Below are 20,231 nucleotides of genomic sequence, written 5' to 3'. Positions count from 1 at the left end.
GGTATAATTATTTAACTCCAAGGGCCACAAGGGAGGGAGTGCAAAAAATGGGCTGTGAATGACCAACTGTGAATATAGAGATCTTGTGTGGATGTGAATGAAGAAAGAGAGGAAGGTTCTCATACCTAACACGGCATCTCGGGAAATCTGGCAGCATTTACAGTTTCACTTTTGAAAGAGTCTAGTTTTTCATTTAGCTCTGATGAGCCCATTCCTGGAACAGGGGGAGAAATTCAGCCTGGTATTACTGAGAGGGAGCTGGAGGACTTCTACATACAAGACCGCTGACCACCTTTCTCTTCCTTCAAGCTTGTTTTCAATGCTGTCTGGTACTCAAACAATCTATTGTGGTCCTAACGTGTTTGGAGGTACTCTTACAAGTCTTGGAAATAAAAAGATCTCTTTTGAAAAATCCACTTGACTTGCCTTTAAGGAGTCTCCATTCCAAGGAAGGGATTGCCCAGAAACATGAGAAATTTTTGTTACTGTTATCTTTCTATTCTTCCCATCCGGGGTTTTCCTATCACGACTTTACTCAGAACACACTTGAGAGAACTGTGATGAGAGAAGAATTCCTTCAGGGTCTGCTGGTGCTGCAGAAAATGGACCCAGATTCAAATCCTACTTAATTTCCTAATGTTTCAAATGAGAAATCTGGTCTTCCATCTGCAAATCTCTGGTGACATCCTAAGACTTTTCCGAGGCCCCCTTCCGTCTCATTTTAACAAGCTGTGTTGCCTTGAATGTGGTTTACTATAGCAGATCAGTTCTTCACTCTGCCAACCTTGTGTGGGGGAAATCTGTTAATTTTCCCTTTTAATTCTCTGCAGGGCAAATCCTGGCTTCCTGATAGTTTTATCTTTTGGGGGGGGTGAGGGGGAGGTGGACTGGGGCAAGGAGAGGGTGTTAGACCTTATTTTCCTCTCCTTCTCCCACTGGGTGATACCAGGATTAACAATGAAGACGCAGCTTCCAGAGGTGCTGCGTCCAATTAGTCATAGTCTAGAGACAGGACCCGGGGCGAGAGCTCGAAGCTATAAATAGAAGACCTCATCAGGGCAGCTGGGGTGCTTGAGGGCTGGGTATCTATAGCAAAATCTCATTTCTCCTTGGGAGTCGGACCTGTACCTGCACAGGTTCCCCTTCTTTAGTTGTGGCTGAGTCATTTTCAATTGTGTCTAACTGTTCATGACCCTATTCAGGCTTTTTTTTTGGCAAAGATACTGAAGGGCTTTGCTACTTTCTTCTCCATCTCATTTTTTAGATGAGGAAACTGAGGCCAGCAAGGTGAAGTGACCTGCCTAGGGTCACACAACTAGTAAATGTCTGAGGCTGTATTTGAATGCAGATCCTCCTGATTCTAGGTCCCTCAGTTCCCTTTTCTAGTAGCCCTCATTCCAGCATCTCTTTCCCACCATCTCTTCATGCTCCCCCTTCCTGCTGTCATTATAAGGAAGATTTTCCTGACCTTGAACCCAAATCTTCAGCCCTACCTACTTCTGGAATCTTCTAGAACCAAGCACAACAGGGCACCCAAGAACTCTATTCTTCCCCCCCCCTCCCCAGTTTATAGAGGTGGCCCCAAGGAGCTGTAAACTCCCCAAAGTGACAGGAAGCAGCAAGTGGCAAAGCTGGGATTCAATGCCAGGTGTTTCCCTGCATTCTTTCACAGGTCAACACATCTATTCCTTGCTGGACTATATCAGACCTTCTCTTCTTCAGTGTCCTTTCAGTGGTCTGCCTTAGTCCTGGTCACTTGTCTCTGGATGCCTTCCAGTTGGTTGATATCTATTAAAAAAATGTCCCAACAAGAACGGGACATCCTATTCCAGTTGTGTTTTGACCAGAGTGACCTCCCCTGTTCTGGACACTATGCTTTTATTATTCCAACTGGAAGATTATAATGGCTTTTTTGGCGACCGTGGTCCAGGGACCCATTTTAAAACTTTACATAAATTAAAATTCCCATTTGTTTTTTAGAAAGAATGTGATCCACGTGAATCCTACACCCCCTCCTCTCTACTGGTACATTTTGAAGCTTATTTCTTGAACCCAAATGCAGAATTTTTGCATTTAACCCCATTAGTGGATAGTTGCTGCCCATTAAAGTGAGCGGAACCTGGGTTCAAATTCTGACTGATTCATATTGGCTTTGTGGTCTTGAAAAACTTTTCATTGCCCCCACAGCAACTCTGTTAAGGGTATAAGATGCAGAGAAGGGACCAATCTGCATTGGCAGCAGTTTTTTCATTGAGAGTTTCCTATAGCAATGGGATTGCATTATGAATTTCCCCCTCAACTTCATCCCAAATTAACCTCATTAAATTCTGCCTCTTGCTTCTAAAATATAACTAACTTTCTATTTCCTACCTCTCGGCTAGGATGTTCACAATCCCTAATAGATTTGGGGATCTCACTTTGCTCAGTCATTCTATCAATGTCGTCGACCTTTACCTGAGTCACAGATAATACTTTGCCCCAGAAATTGGCTCCAGAGTTATGTTAAAAGCTAGTGCTTTTTCCATAAAGATGGGAGTGCAATGAACAACAATTCAATGCTACAAGTATTTCTTGGACACCCACTACTAGCCTTGAGATGGAAAAGGAAATGGGAAACCACTCCAGTATCTTTGCCAATAAATCCTCAAAGAGGGGCATGAAAAGTCAGATATAACTGATAGGACTTAATAGCAACAATCTAGTGAGGATGACTTAAATTTTAATTTCATATTATTCATTTAAGTTTAATTTTGAAAAAATAAAACAAAACAGTTCCTGTCTTCAAGGAGCTTATAATCAACTAATGTTTTAATGTTTAAATATGGTTTTATTGTTTAATTTTTTCATATCACAACAGATTCTCCCATTCTCTTATCCTTCTCAGACAACTACGTCATTAAACAAATTGTATTATTATTTTTTTTAAACAATACTGTGTATTGGTTCCAACACAGAAAAGTGGTCAGAGCTAGGCAATAGGGATCAAGTGACTTGCCTAGGGTCACACAGCTGGGGCCACAGTGTCTGTGGCCAAATTTGAACCTAGGACCTCCCATCTCTAGGCCTGGTTCTACCCATCTGCCCCCTAACAAATAATATTTTTAAAGACAATAGGGGAAAAAAGTCATTACAATCAACCAATACATCGAAAACATCTAAAAGCAGGCGCATTGTACAGTGTTTTTGAACCATCCCATCTCTGCAGAGAAGTGGAATAGGAACATATTCTATCTATTCTAGGAAATCTTGTTAGGTCTTTAGAAATTATCAACAATCTTCTTTTTGCTGTTTCTTTTTTTCCTTCCTTTTCATCATTGGAGTCATTATTTGTATTTAATAAATATCTATTTTATTCTTATTACACACTACGAAGTACATGTTATTATTATTACAATTTGCCAGTTGTGGAAATTGAGGCAGTCATAGCTTAAATGACTTGCTCAGAACTAGTAAGCATCTAGGCTGCATTTGAACTCAGGTCTTCCTCACTCCAAACCAAGTGCCCAATCTGCTATGCCACCTCGCTGCCTGTAAGTGTACCAGATGCTGAGCTCCTTCAGAGTGGAGACCTTGTTTCCCCTCAATTTTCTATCTCTTCCCACATCTAACTTGATATTCTGTACAAAGTGGGCACTGATAAATGTCTCTTGTTCTTTGACAAAGCAAAAACAGACAGTGTGTCTAGGGCCATCCAAGGCTTAATGTTTCTTCTGTTATCTGATCTGATAGCAGGGTTTGAGGCATTTATAAGTACCTAAATGGGAAACCACCTGCGAGTGCCAGGAGGCTTTGAGATAACGGCACTGAATTTGGACTCAGGAAATTGTTGTTCAGTGTCATGTCTGACTCTTTGCAATCCCCTTGGGGGCTTTCATGGTAGAGATACTGAAATGATTTGCCATTTCTTTCTCCAGCTCATTTGATAGATGAAGAAACTGAGGCAAACAGGTTAAGTGACTTACCCTGGGTCACACAGCTACTAAGTACCTGAAAACAGATTTGATGAGTCTGCCATTATATCCATTGTATCATCTACTGGCAGTAAAACACGGGTTCAAATCCCTATCCCAGATACCACTAGAATGGGTAACATCTTTATACCTCAGTTTCCCCATCTGTAAATGAAGAGTTTGGACTTAGTGACCCAAAATTCCCTTCCAGCTCTAAATAATGGTGTGTGTGAACTCACATTTTCTATAGGGCTGCAGAGTTTGCAAATGTTCCACTCTGGAAAGTGCTGTGTCTGTCCACTAGTGCTGCCCAGCAGAGCCTGTGGTTTAGTTAATGTAGGGCTTGGCTATTTGGATCGTTCCCTTCCATGTGACTTTCTCAGTGCTCGGCAAAATTGTCGGGTCAGGGAGAAGGCAGTGAAGTATCTGCTATGCTTGGATGTTGTCACTATAAGCAAATACCCCTTTAAAGCATTTTTCTCTGCCAGCTCTGTACAGTCTCAAAGCTGGAAGGGGTCTCAGATTAGATGCCATCTAATCCAATCCGCATCTCAGTTGTATTCCCTCTACAATTTAGCTACAGTGGACAGCCAGCCTCTCTACTTGAAGACTGCTACCATAGCTATAGCTTGCCTTTGTGGATAATAAATCGGGCTATAAGAAAAAAAAAATCCTAATTCATTGTGCTTCTTGTAACCTCCATCCATTGTTCCTATTTCTGCCCTTTTGGCCAAGTAGAACAAAGCTAAGTAAGGGGGCAGGACTCAAAGTGATGAGGAAAGGATAATTTACTGTAAGCGAAAACCTTTCATGGATAGTTAAGAGAGTAGAAACCCTAGAGTTCAACTACTCCAACCCATTGATCTCCCAGATGAGAAAACTGAGAAGAAATAACTTCTCCAAAGCCACTCAGGTAGTGTTAGATCTTTCTTCAATATGCCTGCAGTTCATTGAGAAGAGCCACTCTGATACTTGCGGGTAGAGTCAAGATAGCTCTTTGTTTTATGTTTGTCAAAGATAGGAATTCAGTGTCTTCTGATCCAATATGGTGGACGTCGTCCATGGCCTCCCATAAAACCACCACTAAGGGTCCATCCATTACCCTGGTGGTCTGCTTCTGATTCTCTTGACATTGCTCCAAGACAGACTCAGTGATTTCATGGAGGGCTCTCTCAGAGTTTAAGCTCTTTCTTTGACTCTATGGGACCTAGGTAGAGAAATTGGGGGTCAATAAACTGTCAATAAGGCTGCTTATGGCTGATGATGCTCTCAAGTGTGGCCTGACCCAGATGAAATATTTAACAAAATACAAGAAAACTCTAAGTCAATATGCAGATGTAAGGATCCTTAGAGATCCTAGTTTCTATTTGAGTTCTCCATGCTCCTGCTCCACACTAGTGAATTGTGTAGATTTAATACAATAATTGTATTATTCTTTGTAATAAGGCAAAAGGCGATGTTGCTATGTAGGCTTTTTTCATTTAAATTTTAACTTGTTGCTGTCTTTTCATTTTAAATCACCTTCTCATTTCCAAATATATCCCTTCTTTCCCCTAGACAGAGAGCCATTTTTGTAACAAAGATTAAAAAGAAAGTGGGGGGGGGGAGCAGCTCAGAAACTAGGAAACCACAGCCAAGTCCAACAGTATAGCCAATGTTTTGCTTCAATAACCCTCTACCCCTGCCTCAAAAAAAGAAATCCAGCCTCAAGCACCATGTGACCTTTCCATTCAGCTGATCTCCTTCCCTACATGTTGACTCTCCCATTAGAATGGGAACTTCTCAAGAAGCCCCAGAAGAGCAGGAACTGATGAGCCTATTTGTTGAGCCAAAGTGTTGTACACAGTAGGTGCTTGATAAATGCTTAAAGGGATAGAAATTCATTTAGGACCTCATTTGGCCCATGCGATGTCAGGTCTACATGATTGGCAATCTGGAAAAATAAGGTAGAAAAGTCTCCAAAATAAAATATTTAAATTTCATGCTAAATCTGTGCCAAGCAGCAAAGTTTCTCAATAATTCACCCAGTCACCTGTAACACGTCATGTCCTTCAGAGAAGTGCTTCTCTTTGTTTCATTAACAGCTATGGCCTCAGATACTTCCCAGCTGTGTGACCCTGGGCAAGTCACTTGACCCCCATTGCCTAGCCCTTAGCACTCTTCTGCCTTGGAGTCAATACACAGTATTGATTCCAAGACAGAAGGTAAGGGCCTCAAATAATAAATAAACAAACAAATAAATAAATAAGTAAATAAGTAAATGAATGAATGAATGAATGAATGAATGAATAAATGAATGAATGAATGAATGAATAAATAAATAAATAAATAAATAAATAAATAAATAAATAAAAAAGACCCCCAAGTACAAGTAGTGATGCTTGGAGCTCTGGTAAGCCTAAGAAAAATGGGTGAGTGCCTAGGTATATTGGAATAAGAAATTCTTACTATAGAATGGGATTGGCTATTATGTGTGATTTTCAGCTTACACAATAGATAGCTCTTGGAACACATGGGTTATGTAAAATAAGACTCTATTGTATACTCTCTTCCTTCCTCTGTGCTCTGCCAATCAAGATTTGGGGAGAAGAGGGATTCTAGGGGCTTTTGCTACCTGAATGGGCTTGGGCAAATCGCTTTTGCTCTCTAAGGCTCAGTTTCCTTCTTTTAAAAGAAGGCCATCCCTGTAGCTATAACTGGAAATAAATATGGCATTGAATTAATGGGCAAGATGAGAGGGGTTCAGTTCTTGTCAAAATAATAATTCTATGACTTGTGGCTCGGTAATGTCCAGACAAGCCCATCTGTCTGTGTGTTAAAGACAAGTCATGCCGGTGATGTTATTTCCTGTGCTGGCATAGACAGAGCCCTGGCACGTACCCCTCCTTTCTTCCTCTAAACCCTCCACCTCAGATATCTGGACACAAACTAGCTCTCCTTGGAAGGAAAATTAGGGAGCAATATAGGGACAATAAGAAGAAGGAGGGCAGTACTCAGGATGGGAAGGCTAGAAGGAGTAGGACCATTTCCCTTTGGCAAATCAGAAAGTTGTCGAGATCTGACCAACACGTTTAAACAAGCTGAAACTTGCTTTCCTAGCTCTCTGAATTCCTTATAAATTTGGGGATTTGTACAGCAAACTTGTCCAGACAGCCAAAGCATCCAACATCCCTTCCTTTCAAATCTCAGGAAATGTCAATAGAAAAAAAATGTTTTGGGATGGATTTTCGTCTACAGTTCGAGATTCGATTAAACTAGCATTTATTAAGTATGTGATGGCTACACGGTTTGCTAAAGGAATTCAAAGGCAAAACTGAGTAACAGCCCCTCTGTGCCCTCAAGGACCTTCTGTTTTCCTGTTTCCTCTCCTAGAGAAAGTTAGATCATTAAAGCCTTCTATCTCTGAGACTCTATCATTTCAGTCCAATGGCCATGGGCCATTTCCTTTATATGAGCGGAGTGCTGTCAGGAATATTGTGGAGAAAATGCTGTTTAGCATAATGCTTAGCAAATAGTCGCACTTTCAGTTGCCATTTGAATTTAGGGGTAGGTTGGTTTAGATGGACCATAAGATTCCAAACAGGAAAGCATCCGAGAGGCCAGTGGTTCATTTGATTGTTAAGAAAACTGAATCTGAGTGCTTAAGCCAGGATCACACAACCAGGCAAGGTATGAAGCTGGATTTGAACTCAAGTCTTTCTGATAAGCCTTGATGACTTCAAGGGTCCCTTCCAATCCCAAAAGGTTGTGGTTCTGGCCAACAGTCCAAGGACAGATGTTTGGGAAACCCTGGTCACGCCAAAGAATAACACCAACTCAGGGACTTTTTGAGCTCTCAAAGTTGATTTGTGAGGAGCTGGTATCCCAGGTTCTTCTGATTCCCTGGATTGGTTATAGGTAGACGGGCTTCCATAGCTATCACAACTAAAGCTCTCACAACTAAAGAACAAACTTTGGAAATAGCTCCAGGAACGTGGTCCCTCCCAGCTCCACACTGAGACTCTGTATGAGAGACTCTCTTTTTGCCATGGACTCCAGTTGAGTTCCATCAATTTCCTATTTAAAGAGCAAGAAGTGGGTTTTGCAATTGCTGTGACCTAATTTTAGGTAGGTTACAGCCAAGGCTAGTCATTTGCTTATTTAAAAAACATAGAGTTACAATTTCCACATTAGAAAATCCATAGTACGTTCATGGCATGTATGAAAGTCTCTTTTAGGGTAGGATTTATTTTTTTTGTCCATAAAAAATAGCACAAAGATTTTGATTGTGCTTTGTATTTTTCAGAACCCTTTTCCCCCAGATATGTTTATTTTATGGTATTTTGGGACAGCAACATTAGAAATGTTTTCCCCTTCCATGGAAATGAAACCTGTGACATCCAGGGGTGTGTGTGTGTGGTGTGTGGTGTGTGGTGTGTGTACGTACTTATGACTTTGGCCATCTTTTTTCGTTTTTGTGACAGAATCTAACAGCGTTCTGTGGGGTTTTGTTAGAAAGGATGTGAAGTTTGGGTTACTTGTAACTTTATCACTAGACTTCAGCCTCACCCCCACCCTTTTCTCTCTCTATTTTTGGCTCATTTCAAAAAATATATTTTTTCAGTTATGTGGAGAACAACCTGTAACAATAACTTTCTGAATATTAGGATTGTGTATATACATAGATTTTAGGATATGTAGATTGATGGATGGATGGAAGGATAGATAGATAGATAGATAGATAGATAGATAGATAGATAGATAGATAGAGGAATAAAGGGATAGATAAAATGATAGATAGATAGATAGATTGATGGATGGATAGTTATACATATACATAGATTTTAGGGTATAAAGATAGAAGGATGGACAGAAATAAGGATGAATGGGTGGATGGATGGATAGAGGGATAGATAAGATAATTGATAGATGATGGATGGATAGTTATACATATACATAGATTTTAGGGTATAAAGATAGATGGACAGAAAGAAGGATGGATGGATGGATGGATGGATGGATGGATGGATAGAGGGATAGATAAGATAATTGATAGATTGATGGATGGATAGTTATACATATACATAGATTTTAGGGTATAAAGATAGATGGACAGAAAGAAGGATGGATGGATGGATGGATGGATGGATGGATGGATGGATGGATGGATAGAGGGATAGATAAGATAATTGATAGATTGATGGATGGATAGTTATACATATACATAGATTTTAGGGTATATAGATGGATGGATGGATGGATGGATGGATGGATGGATAGAGGGATAGATAAGATAATTGATAGACTGATGGATGGATAGTTATACATATACATAGATTTTAGGGTATATAGATGGATGGACAGAAAGAAGGATGGATGGATGGATGGATGGATAGAGGGATAGATAAGATAATTGATAGACTGATGGATGGATAGTTATACATATACATAGATTTTAGGGTATATAGATGGATGGACAGAAAGAAGGATGGATGGATGGATTGAGAGATGGATAGATAGAGGGATAAAGGGATAGATAAGATAATTTATTGATGGGTAGATGGTTGGATGAATAGATAGATGGATAGGAGACAGACAGGCAGAGGGATAAAGGAGAGAGGGAGGAGGGGAGGGAGAAAGAGGGAAGTGTTTAAAAACATCACTGAGAATAAAAAATAGAATAATTTTTAATTTGGAATATCCTTTAGGGAAAGATTGAAGCACTTTCAAGTTTCTGTGTGTGTGTGTGTGTGTGTGTGTGTGTGTGTGTGTGTGTGTGACTAGAGAAAGCGTCTAAAATGGTGAAGTTTCCCAGGGATCTTAGGACAGCATGGCAATAATCACAGAAGCTCACAGTACCACTGGGTTTATGCTCCATTGTGGGAGGAAATAGATTCTCTCTCTCCTGCCTTAGCCCCAAGGTAAGGAGAATGAAGAGCCCAGCCAATTACAGAACCCATCAGATATGTAATTGGTCCTAACTCTGGGATTTCCCCCCCACCCCCCACCCCCTCCTTGTCATGAGCTAACATCTCTCCTTTGTGTTGGAATACAGAAGTGCCTCAGCTGGGAGCAATGTTGTAGGCTTCCTCCCCCAGCCCCTCCCCAGTTGGCTTCCAGGGCAGGGTAGCCAGGCTTTTGACCGCGTCTTTCTCACCTGAGCTCCAGGCAGCCAGCAGCCCTGGGAACTGTAACAAGATGATTATCATGTGAGAAAAGAGAGAGGGAGCGAGAGCGAGAGAGCGAGAGGGGCAGACAGAAGGGAGAGGCTGGAGGGAGAAGCAGCTGTCATTTCAAGCTTTTCCTTGGTGATTCTCGAGAATGGTTTGGCATCCAGGATTTCGGCTGTTTTGATGCAAAGGAAAGCAGGGCTGTTCCAAGCTCGTGCATCTCAGGCTGCATCCGCTATGTACTATGTTGCTGCTTTACACCTTTTTAATATCCTTTCTAGAATCAATCTACCGCCGTGGGGCCAGAAGATGGAGGAAACTCTACCGAGTGAATGGGCATCTGTTTCAAGCCAAACGTTTTAACAGAGTGAGTACTGCGACCGACTGGGGAAATGCTTTGAGGGCTGAGGCTGCCGGGGGGCCTGTGGGGTGGGCAGGAGGAGGAGGAGGAGGAAGAGGGAGAAAGCTGGGGGGAGACATCGATTGTGCCATTTTTCCGGGGCCAGGGCTTCTCCCCTGCTTGTCGAAAAGCAACAAGAGAGAGGGATGGGGGTGGGGAGAGAGAGAGAGAGAGAGAGAGAGAGAGAGAGGGTTGCATGTGAGGCCAGTCTGTTTGTATTCGGTGCATAATGATGAGAAGGCAGAAGTCCTTGCATTCTTTACTGTCTTGGGTGGATGATAGAAGAGCTTTATTTTTCAGCCCATCTCGAGTTGTTTTCATGGTGTGTCTGTGTGTATGGGGGTGGGGGGGGTGTTCTTTTCTTTTTCTTTTTTTAATCCAGTAATATTCCAAGCCAGGCTTCCTCTCACCTCAGCCTGTGACTACTCCTAAAGACAGTTGAAAGGGTTTTAAAAAATATTTGTCTAGCATTTGTTGTTTCTTGTAGTCCATTTATTTGGACTCTTGTAAGCCTGATTGCTTAAAATTCTTGCAGCTAGGGAACCATGCTGCTGCTAATGAGATAAATAATAGTGCCCTTGTATTTTTGTTAAGCCGGAAACTGGGCTATCCAGTATCCGTGAGGGGCTCCGAGCAGCCCCACCAGAGCAGCCAACCTCAGAGGTATTGCTGAAATCTCAACTGGGTCCATTCTGCCACAGTTATGGAGGCTCCTGTCCCAGCTCCCATTTCCAGAGCTGCAGAGGGCCCTTCTAGCCACCACCCCGAGAGGGGGAGGCCAGGCAGAGATTGTCATCCCCAGTTTACAAGGGAGTTCACTAAGGCTCAGAAAGGGGCTGTGATTAGCTCACGATCGCACAGACAGCTGGGACTTGAACTTGTGTGATTCTGAAAGCTCAGTCCGCTACCTTTCCCACCATGGCATACTACAAGCTATGGAGCTTCCCACATCTTCAAGCATATTGAGGTGGGTTATATTCTGCTTGAGTGGGGGGGGGATCTGTTCTGCCATTCATTTCCTTTTTTGTTTTGTTTTATTTCTCCCACCCCCCCCTTTTTTTTTAAATCTCCCTTAAATACCACAGATATAGGGCAGTTCTGAAATTATGCTACTATTCAATTCAATTCAGATGGTAAGGAGACAGAATTTTTTTAATGGCTAGGAGAGGGGTTTAGACCCAGAGCCTGTGCTTTCCCTGATCAGATGAGGAAACTCCCTCTGCCAACATAGGTTGGCACCTTCCCTCCCATGAATAGTCTCAGAGAGTTCCCTCTAGCACTAAGAGCCCGGGTGACTTCCCCAGGGTCCATCAGCCAATCTGTGCCAGAGAGAGCATTAGAAACCAGGTCTTTTGGGCTCCAAGGGCCCTATTCACTCCATCAGAGATCATGCTCTAACTCAGTCCCAGCATGATTAAGATCTGGGAACTCTTAATTTGTAAGCCTCGGTTTCTTCATCCCCCAAAGACAGTGATATGTATACCACCTGGCACCGGATCGTTGGAGGCTCAAATAAAATAATGGATCTAAAGGGCTTTGGGAATCTTTAAAATCACAGAAATGTCTCTTGTTTTTGCTTTTTGTTTTTAAGGTTTTTTGATGGAATCCATACACACACAGAAAAATAAAAAAATATATATGTAGAGGGTGGGGAAGAGGAGAGACAGACAGACAGGGAAAGAGAGAGAGAGAGAGAGAGAGAGAGAGAGAGAGAGAGAGAGAGAGAGAGAGAGAGACAGAGAGAGACAGAGAGAGAGAGAGAAGACAGATATACAGAGAACCCTTGAAAAAAGAAGTTGAAGAAAATTTCTGGTGATTTATATGGTAATTCTATGAACAGCATGATGAGAGAGAGAGAGAACCAAGTATTGTGCTAAGCACTAGGATACCGAGACTATTATAGTCCTTGCCTTCAGAGTGCTTACATTTTACTAGGGGGACATATAAACAGGCAAAGATATATAAAATTATTTGGGGAGAGGAAGTCTTCCCAGAGGAAATGATCCTTGGAATGTCCATTGGGAAATGCTCTCGACTCCTTATGGAGCCCGAGATCCACAGCTTTTGAATAATGAGGAACACAGAAACTCTTTAGAATAGTCTTTGACATTCCGGGTTTCTAGTATGGAATGTGACTGGCTGCCGTGTGTGGGGATCAGGAGTTGACGGTGTTACTTCTTTACTCTTGAAATTGCTGTTATTATATAAGCTCTGGGGCCTGTTAGGGTGCCCACATGGATGTGGACTGGCTTCTAGTATTAACAGCCCTTTTCGTATGCTACTGTGGGATTGAGACTCCTAAAACATATACTTAAATGGCAGCAAGCTCTAGTAGTTAGGATGCCAGTTTGGGTATCAGGAAGACCTGTGTTTGAATCCTGCCTCATTCATTGCTTGATGGGCAACCCAAGAGAAGGGGTCCATTACTACTTACAGTTTTATATGAAAAGAGGGAGGGAGGGAGGGAGAAAAGAAGACAAAGAGGGAGGATGTGGGGAAGGAAGGAGAAGAGTGGAGTGAGAAAGGAAGGGAGAGATGGAGTGGTAAAGATAGGAAAGGATGAAGAAAGAGAGGGAGAGAGGAAGGGAGGGAAGGAAAGGTAAGGTTTAATGATAGGGAAGGAAGGAAGGAAGGAAAAAATAGAGAGAGGCAGTGTGAAGAAGAGAGAGGGAGTGGTAAAGTTAAAAGGACGAAGAAAGAGAGGGAGGAAGGGAGGGAAGGAAGGTAAGGCTAGGAAAGGAGGAAGGAAGAGAGGGAGAGATGATGGGACTATGGGCACTCAAGTTCTAAAAGCTTTTGGATATTCTGATTTTTACCTTAAGCTGTGATTCATACCCAATGGACCTCATTCATTCTCGACATCACTGACTTTGAAGGTGGATTTCTGTGTGTATTTTTTTTCCAGTCTCCATGATAGAAAACTAAATTACTACTCTCAGATATCTATAGCACTACTGCAAATGAGGCTTTCAAAAAAAATGCTATAAAAATAAGCTTGTTTTTCCCTTTCTGAACCTGGACTGCCCATCATATTCCTGTGTTCCTGTAGCCAGCTTGTACATTCCTGTAGTTGTCCACCCTTTCCAAATATCAACAAGTGGACAATGTTGTCCTTGTTCATCTTCTCTTACTTGGTCTTTTGTTATTATTATTAAAATAGCACTTGCCTTCTGTCTCAGATCTAAGGCAGAAGAGCAGTACGGGCTAGGCAGTTGGACTGAAGTGACTTGCCCAGGATCACACAACTAGGAAGCATCTGAGACCAGATTTGAACCCTCCTCCTCCTTGAGTCTGGCACTCTAGCCACTGAGCCACATAGCTACCCTTCTTTCTTTGTCTTTTGGTGAAATTTGTCTTGCTTGTCACTGTTTGCTTGCTTGCTCTTAAAATAGAGTAACTCAGAGGGAATAACAAGGGTAGTCATTTCCATTTGCCTCAGTTTCCTCATCTGTAAATGTGGGAAACAATATTACTTGCCCAGATAATTCCAAGACATTATAGGAATGTTCTTCAGAACTCACAGTAGGACAGAAAGGCACATTTAGATTCTGTCAGAGGGGCTCTTCATGATGAGGACGAAGTATAGGAATAAGCGATGTCAAGGCAGGATGTCTCTGAGTGTCTGCAGGTACGATGAGAATGTTCAAGCCAAGTCAGCAAGCATTTATTAAGTGCCTACTGCATATCAGGCACTTCACTAAGACAAATACAATCCCTGCCCTCGAGGAGCTCTCAGTATAATGAGGGAATGATGTGCAGAACAAATTGGAAATGGTCTTCTCAGAGCTGACCAAGGAACAACAGGAAGAGCTGAAAAGAGGTAAACATTTCAGCCTGAAATTAGGAAAACTAGTTCCCTAATAAAGCTGTTCCAGCATAGAAGGGGCTACCTCCAGAGGGGGCGGTTTCCTCCTTATCGAAGCTATTTAAGCAAAGACTTAACTGGTCACTCGCACTGGGGATCTGCAGGTGCGATCACTTTCATCTCTGTAATTGTAGAAAATCTATTATGTAATCCAAGCTCCTTATTTTGAAGATGATGATGAAACTGAGGCTCAGAAAGGAATTGACTTGCCCAAGGTCACACAAGGAGAAGGTGGTTAAAGTTATACAAAGGGCAACTGGGTGGTTAGGTGGATAAAATGCTGGGGGGGGGGGGGGAGAGAGAGAGAGAGAGAGAGAGAGAGAGAGAGAGAGAGAGAGAGAGAGAGAGAGAGAGAGAGAGAGGGGAGGGAGGGAGGGTGGGAGAGAGATTGAAGGGGAGAGAAAGGGAGGGTGAGAGAGAGAAGAGGTGGAGAGAGACATCTGTGTGATTTTATAAAATGAGGGGAGTAAGTTAGAGCTGGACAGCAAAGGAAACTGAAGGTCATAGAGGTCCTCTGACTCCAAGTCCAATAATGTTTTTCTTGTACCTCCCTGTATTTTAATAGCATTTGAAGTGCACATATTCATGTACTAGCAATAGAACCTAATGTTCCAAGTAAGCATACTGACCTGCCATACCTTTTGATGTATAATAATGAAGACCCATTAAGTTTATTACAGTATTCCAGACCTTTATACTTGGCTTCCATCGTGGGTGGCTAAAGAATAAACAATTAGCTTTTTCTTTCTCTTTTAAAAACCCTTACCTTGTGGCTTAGTGTCAAGTGCCCAAGGTTGAACTGATAGGAATTGTCTGATTTAAACCCAGGACCTCCTGCCTCTAGGCTTTGTGCTCTATTCCCTGAATCACCTAACTGCCCCACTCTCTATCTCTTTTTCAACAATGGGCATGTGGTTGGAAAGTCTGGGTTCAAATCCTGGCTCTATGACCTTGATTATGTTCTTATGCTCTCTTTGCCTCAGTTTACTCTTTTTGAAAATGAGGACTGGCCTCCGAAGACCCTTCCAGTTCTTGATCTAACTTATCTCCAAGAATACACCATTCACAAATGATTTCTTCCCCCCCCCTTTCATTACAACCTTGATAAAAGCTCCTTTAGAAATGAACATTATTTTTTCATTTACTATGACTTAAAAAAAAAACAACATAGCAGATTACCCCAAGAAGGCTCTGACTCCTTCTAAACTATTTTTAAAAATTATTGCTAATTTCCTTTTTTAAATAAATTTAAATCAATTGCCTTTCCCTATATATCCCCTTCTCTGCACACCTCTGAGCCATTCCTTCTAACACAGAACATGAAAAAGAGATAAAAGGGAGTCTACGTTATTCTTTGGCCTTTTCTGGGAAGAAGCCACCTGGCTTCTTAGGGGTCAAATGTAATCATTATATTTATCTTCAATTATTACCCTTTTTTATTGTTTCCTTTTACAATAGCCGTCGCCAGTAAGCACATTCACTTAACTTTGCATCCGTTCGTGTAAGTCTTCTCATACTTTCCTGAATTCTTGACATTCTTCCTTTTTTCTGTCCCAATAAACATTCCATCATGTTCACCCGCTCTTCCTCTGTGGACATCTCTTCTGTTTCCAGTTTGTTATTCATGAAAGCAGTGTTTACAGATTTTGGGGGTGGGGAGGAAGTTCATTTCACGTTTGATTTTATTAGGTTATATGTCTAGGAGGAGAAGTTCAATCAAGGAAGATAATTTCCAAAAGAAGGAATTCAAATGGAAACAGCACTTTCCGACCTCAAATTATACCATAGGCAGTAATCATGAGAGGGCAGCTTGGTGGCTCAGTGGGGAGAGAGGAACAGGGAATCAAGAACAATATTTACATTAAAATTGAATTGTTAAAAGCTACTATCATCCTTGTGACTTAAGGATTAATTATTTTAGAATAGAAATCTAGCTTTTGATACTAGCTGTGTGACCTTGGCCATGTAGCTTAACTCTGATTGCCTCAGTTTCCTCATCTGTTATATGAGCTGGAGCAGGAAATGGCAAATCACATCCAATATCTTTGCCAAGAGAAACCCAAATGCTAACTGCATGACCCTGGGCAAGTCACCTAATCCTGTTAGCCTTAGTTTACTCATTTATAAAATGACCTAAAGAAGGCAATGGCAAGCCACTCCAGTATCTTTGCCAAGAAAACCTCTACTGCAGTCATGAAGTATCTTATCTTGAACATGATTAAAAATGGCTAAACAAATAGTAATCATGAATAAATAGAAAGTCAATGGGACAAGCTAGAAAAAGATAAATCAAGAAATAATTTGATCAGCATTCAGTAAAGACTAAAACTTCTAAGTTACTTAGAAAAGAACTCTCTGTTTGACAAGAATTGCCAGGAAAATGAGAGAGCATTCTGGCGATAATTAGATTGTGTAACATGCTAAATATAATATTTAGAATTTGGTTTGGAAATATATTAATTTTTAAAAAGGATTGTTGTCATCACAATTTATAAAGTATTTAATCCTTAAGTCACAAGGATGATCGTAGCTTTTAACAATTTAATTTTAATATGAATATAGTATATATAAATATACTTAATAAATATTATCTCCCTTTGTTTGTTTGTTTCTTCTTTTTTTTTTACTTTTACCTTCCATCTTGGAGTCAATACCGTGGTCAGGGCTAGGCAATGGGGGTCAAGTGACTTAATAAGCATCCTGTTCCCCCCTGTGATCCTCAGTTTTTTCTCACCAGATATTTTGGGGCTCTTGCTGGTCACAGTTGTTTTCTTATGTTAATTTTGGAAGCTTTTAATAAAAATACCCCCTTTCCTCCGAGTTGGAGGACTCAGCAGCTCCATGTTCGAGGTTTTTAGCAAGTCTTGTATTAAATACAGCCAGGCAAAAGAAAGGCCATTTCATCCTGGTACTGACCCAACCCAAAATGTCAGCTCGTGATAGAAGGCTTCTATGTCAGCTTTGACCAAAACTGAATTTAAAAAAATAACTTTTTTTAAACTCTTACCTTCTGTCTTAGAATTGATCCTAGGTATTAGTTGTAAGGTAGGAGAGTGGTAAGGGCTGGGCAATGGGGGCTCAATGACTTGCCCAGGGTCACACAACTAGGAAGTGTCTGCAGCCAGATTTAAATCCAGGATCTCCCATCTCTGGGCCTGGAAAAATTTCCATTTTTAAAAGAATCTAACCAAAAAAAAGTCCTTGCAAAGAGATTCGACTCTAAAGAAACAATTTTAAATATCAGGAAGGGGACTCAAAAAATGTCAAGATCACTAAGACCTGCCCCAAGAAAAAGCACTTTTCCCCCAAAAAAGAATTCTTTGGAGTTCTAGGGCTCTTTTCCTTAATCATAAGAGATGCTCATGCAACAACTGTGGATGTCAGTGAAACTTGAAATATGATCTTCTCTCTCACACACACACACACACACACACACACACACACACACACACACACTCACTCACTCACATCCATGGGAGTTTCAAATGTTGCCACTTGGGTCTGATTTCAGTTGTGCAAATTAGAATCCTGCAGTTCAGTCTGGCAACAAGAGACGCCGGCGACCCACCCATGCACCAAGAACATTTTCACTGGGGTCTGCCCTGAATGGAGCATTCATTCCACTTCTGGCGTCGGTCTCCATATTTCCTTTCTGGATTATTTTTAAGGTTATAATAACCTGAAAGCCCAAGAAACATGGTCAGTGGCCATCATATCCGCAGTACCCTGAGTGCTAATTAACACTTGCCTGAATGCACTTCTGTGTTAGGGGGAAAAAACAAGGAGTGCCCAATGCCATCTTTTTACAGATGAGTAAATAGAAGATCATGGAATTACAGATTTAGGAGAGATTTGGGGTTCTCAAACATCTTCTCGACCAACTCCATAGATGACTAAAATGAAGATCATGAAATAATAAATTTAGAGGTAGATACGTGCCATCGAATACCATTTTATTATTAATCCCACCAGTAAGCTGTGAATTATGAAATCCTCAATTTAAGGATAGATGGCGACTCTGGGTTTCATTTTACAAGTGAATAGACCGAGGATTGTGGAATCATAAATCGAGACTTTGACAAAATTGTCTCGACCAGCCTCCCATTTTGCTAATAAGTAAAATGACAGGTGGGGGATTTTAGGTTGAGAGGTCATTGGCTACCCCAAAAGCCACATTTTATTAAATACCTCATTTTAGAAATGGAGCCCAGAAAGGTCAGTAGATCAGAAGATCAGAGCTCTTGAGCTGGACAGGGCTTTAGTGGCTGTTTCATCCAATCTCAGGTACAGAGCTGAGGCCCCAAGAGATTAAAAGACTTGTTCATTCGAGATGGTATTACTCGAGATGACTTCCTCATTGGACTGACTCACAAGTGAAGAAAGTTGGACCTTATAAACAGAGTTTCTTTTTCTTTGTATCTCCAGCACTTTTCAAGAGCGTGCCCCATTGCAGGTGCTTCATCAATATTTACTGACTCAGAGACTTTTGACACAATATATGTTAAAGGAGGATTTGAATCCAGAACTTCTTCTCCTACTCTATCTTTGTATCCACTGAGCCATAGGTATATTAAGTGATAGAGCCAACCTTTAACCTTCCTATGAGACCAGTGTTCCACACCTACACAAGGACATGGGAAGACATGCTCATGGTGACCTCGATCCTTGATTGAAGTAGGACCCCCTTGTCTCCATGTTGGTACAGAACCCTGCCCCCTTTCTGCTCCATCCCTTCCCGTCCCATGTTCATCCCTAGGTCAATTGAGATGGGAACCCTTTAGGATTTGTGAGCACTTGAATTGCCCCTTGTCTATGCTTTGGTTATGAACAGCTATGTGATGGCTGGATGTAGGCAGATAAAGGCTAAGTGGCAGCTGAGAAGTGTCTGAGGCGGGATTCAAACCATGGCTTGCCACCTTATTGCTTTACATATAATAATTTACATACAAATAATTGACATTATTTGTTTTGATGTCACCTCCATTTCCCTGTGTCTCTCTTCCTCTCCCTGTCTGAGACAACCATCACTTAAGACCAAGAACAAAAATGTGTCAAGTTGTTCCATCCATAGTGGTAGCCTCATCTCTCGCTTCTCCCTTTCATTAATGTAAAGAATTGGGGCTGAACTGTGTAGATAAGTCTTTGATTCTGTGTAACTCCTTTCTGCTGCTTGTCCCTCTCTGCTTCTGCCTTTCCATCTTCTGATTATAATAGGAGGGGGAGATCCTTATCCGGGGGTCCACAGACCCAAAAGGGCCATGGATAGGTTTCACAAGGTCCATGAACTTAGCTGGGGAAAAAAGTCCATCTTTATTTTCATTAATTTCTCCCCAAAATGGAGTACTTCTTTCCTTTATGAATGTGGATAGAAATCTGCATTCTGAGAAAGAGTCCATAGACTTCACTGGAATGTCACAAGGATCTAAGCCACTGGCCTGGGGAAGTGGGCACAGTTTCCTTGGGTCGTTGTGGCTAGGGAGATCATTGCCAAGACTGTTTTGTGACCTTTACCCAGAGCAAGTTAGCACCTTCTGTCCAGACATGTGGGTCTTCTGGCCTCCGACACATTTACCACCTGGCTCACCCCCTGTCTGGCCCACATGGTCCCCTGGTCATCTGTTCTCTGAATTATTGATGGTGCCTGTCTCTCCTGATTTTTCCCCAATGCATAGAAAGTCTCCTTTCCATGGGCACCAATGGCCTTTTGGCCATGTCTGTCATTACCTGAAGGGTCCATTTCCATCTCATCTCAGTCTCATCTGAGTCAAAAGGCATTCATTAAGCTTTCTCTTTCTCTCCCCATTGTACACAACCATCCCTTAAAGCAAAGAATAAAAATGTGTCATTGTCCCATCTATGGTGGTAGC

General features: G+C 41.6%; 1 protein-coding gene across 11 annotated transcripts in view; it reads left to right on the top strand.

The window, feature by feature from the left end:
• Window positions 1–20,231, top strand: part of PRKCZ (protein kinase C zeta) — a 251,095-nt gene that overhangs the window by 172,448 nt on the left and 58,416 nt on the right. For all 11 annotated transcript variants that reach the window (XM_056795988.1, XM_056795989.1, XM_056795990.1 and 8 more), the window contains one exon: window positions 10,381–10,466. In XM_056795988.1, the coding sequence (XP_056651966.1) occupies window positions 10,381–10,466 (86 nt within the window). The remainder of the gene's footprint in view (window positions 1–10,380; window positions 10,467–20,231) is intronic.

Source organism: Monodelphis domestica, chromosome 4 (assembly GCF_027887165.1).
Source record: "Monodelphis domestica isolate mMonDom1 chromosome 4, mMonDom1.pri, whole genome shotgun sequence".
NCBI lineage: Eukaryota > Metazoa > Chordata > Mammalia > Didelphimorphia > Didelphidae > Monodelphis > Monodelphis domestica.
This window is presented reverse-complemented; position numbering and strand designations above follow the sequence as displayed.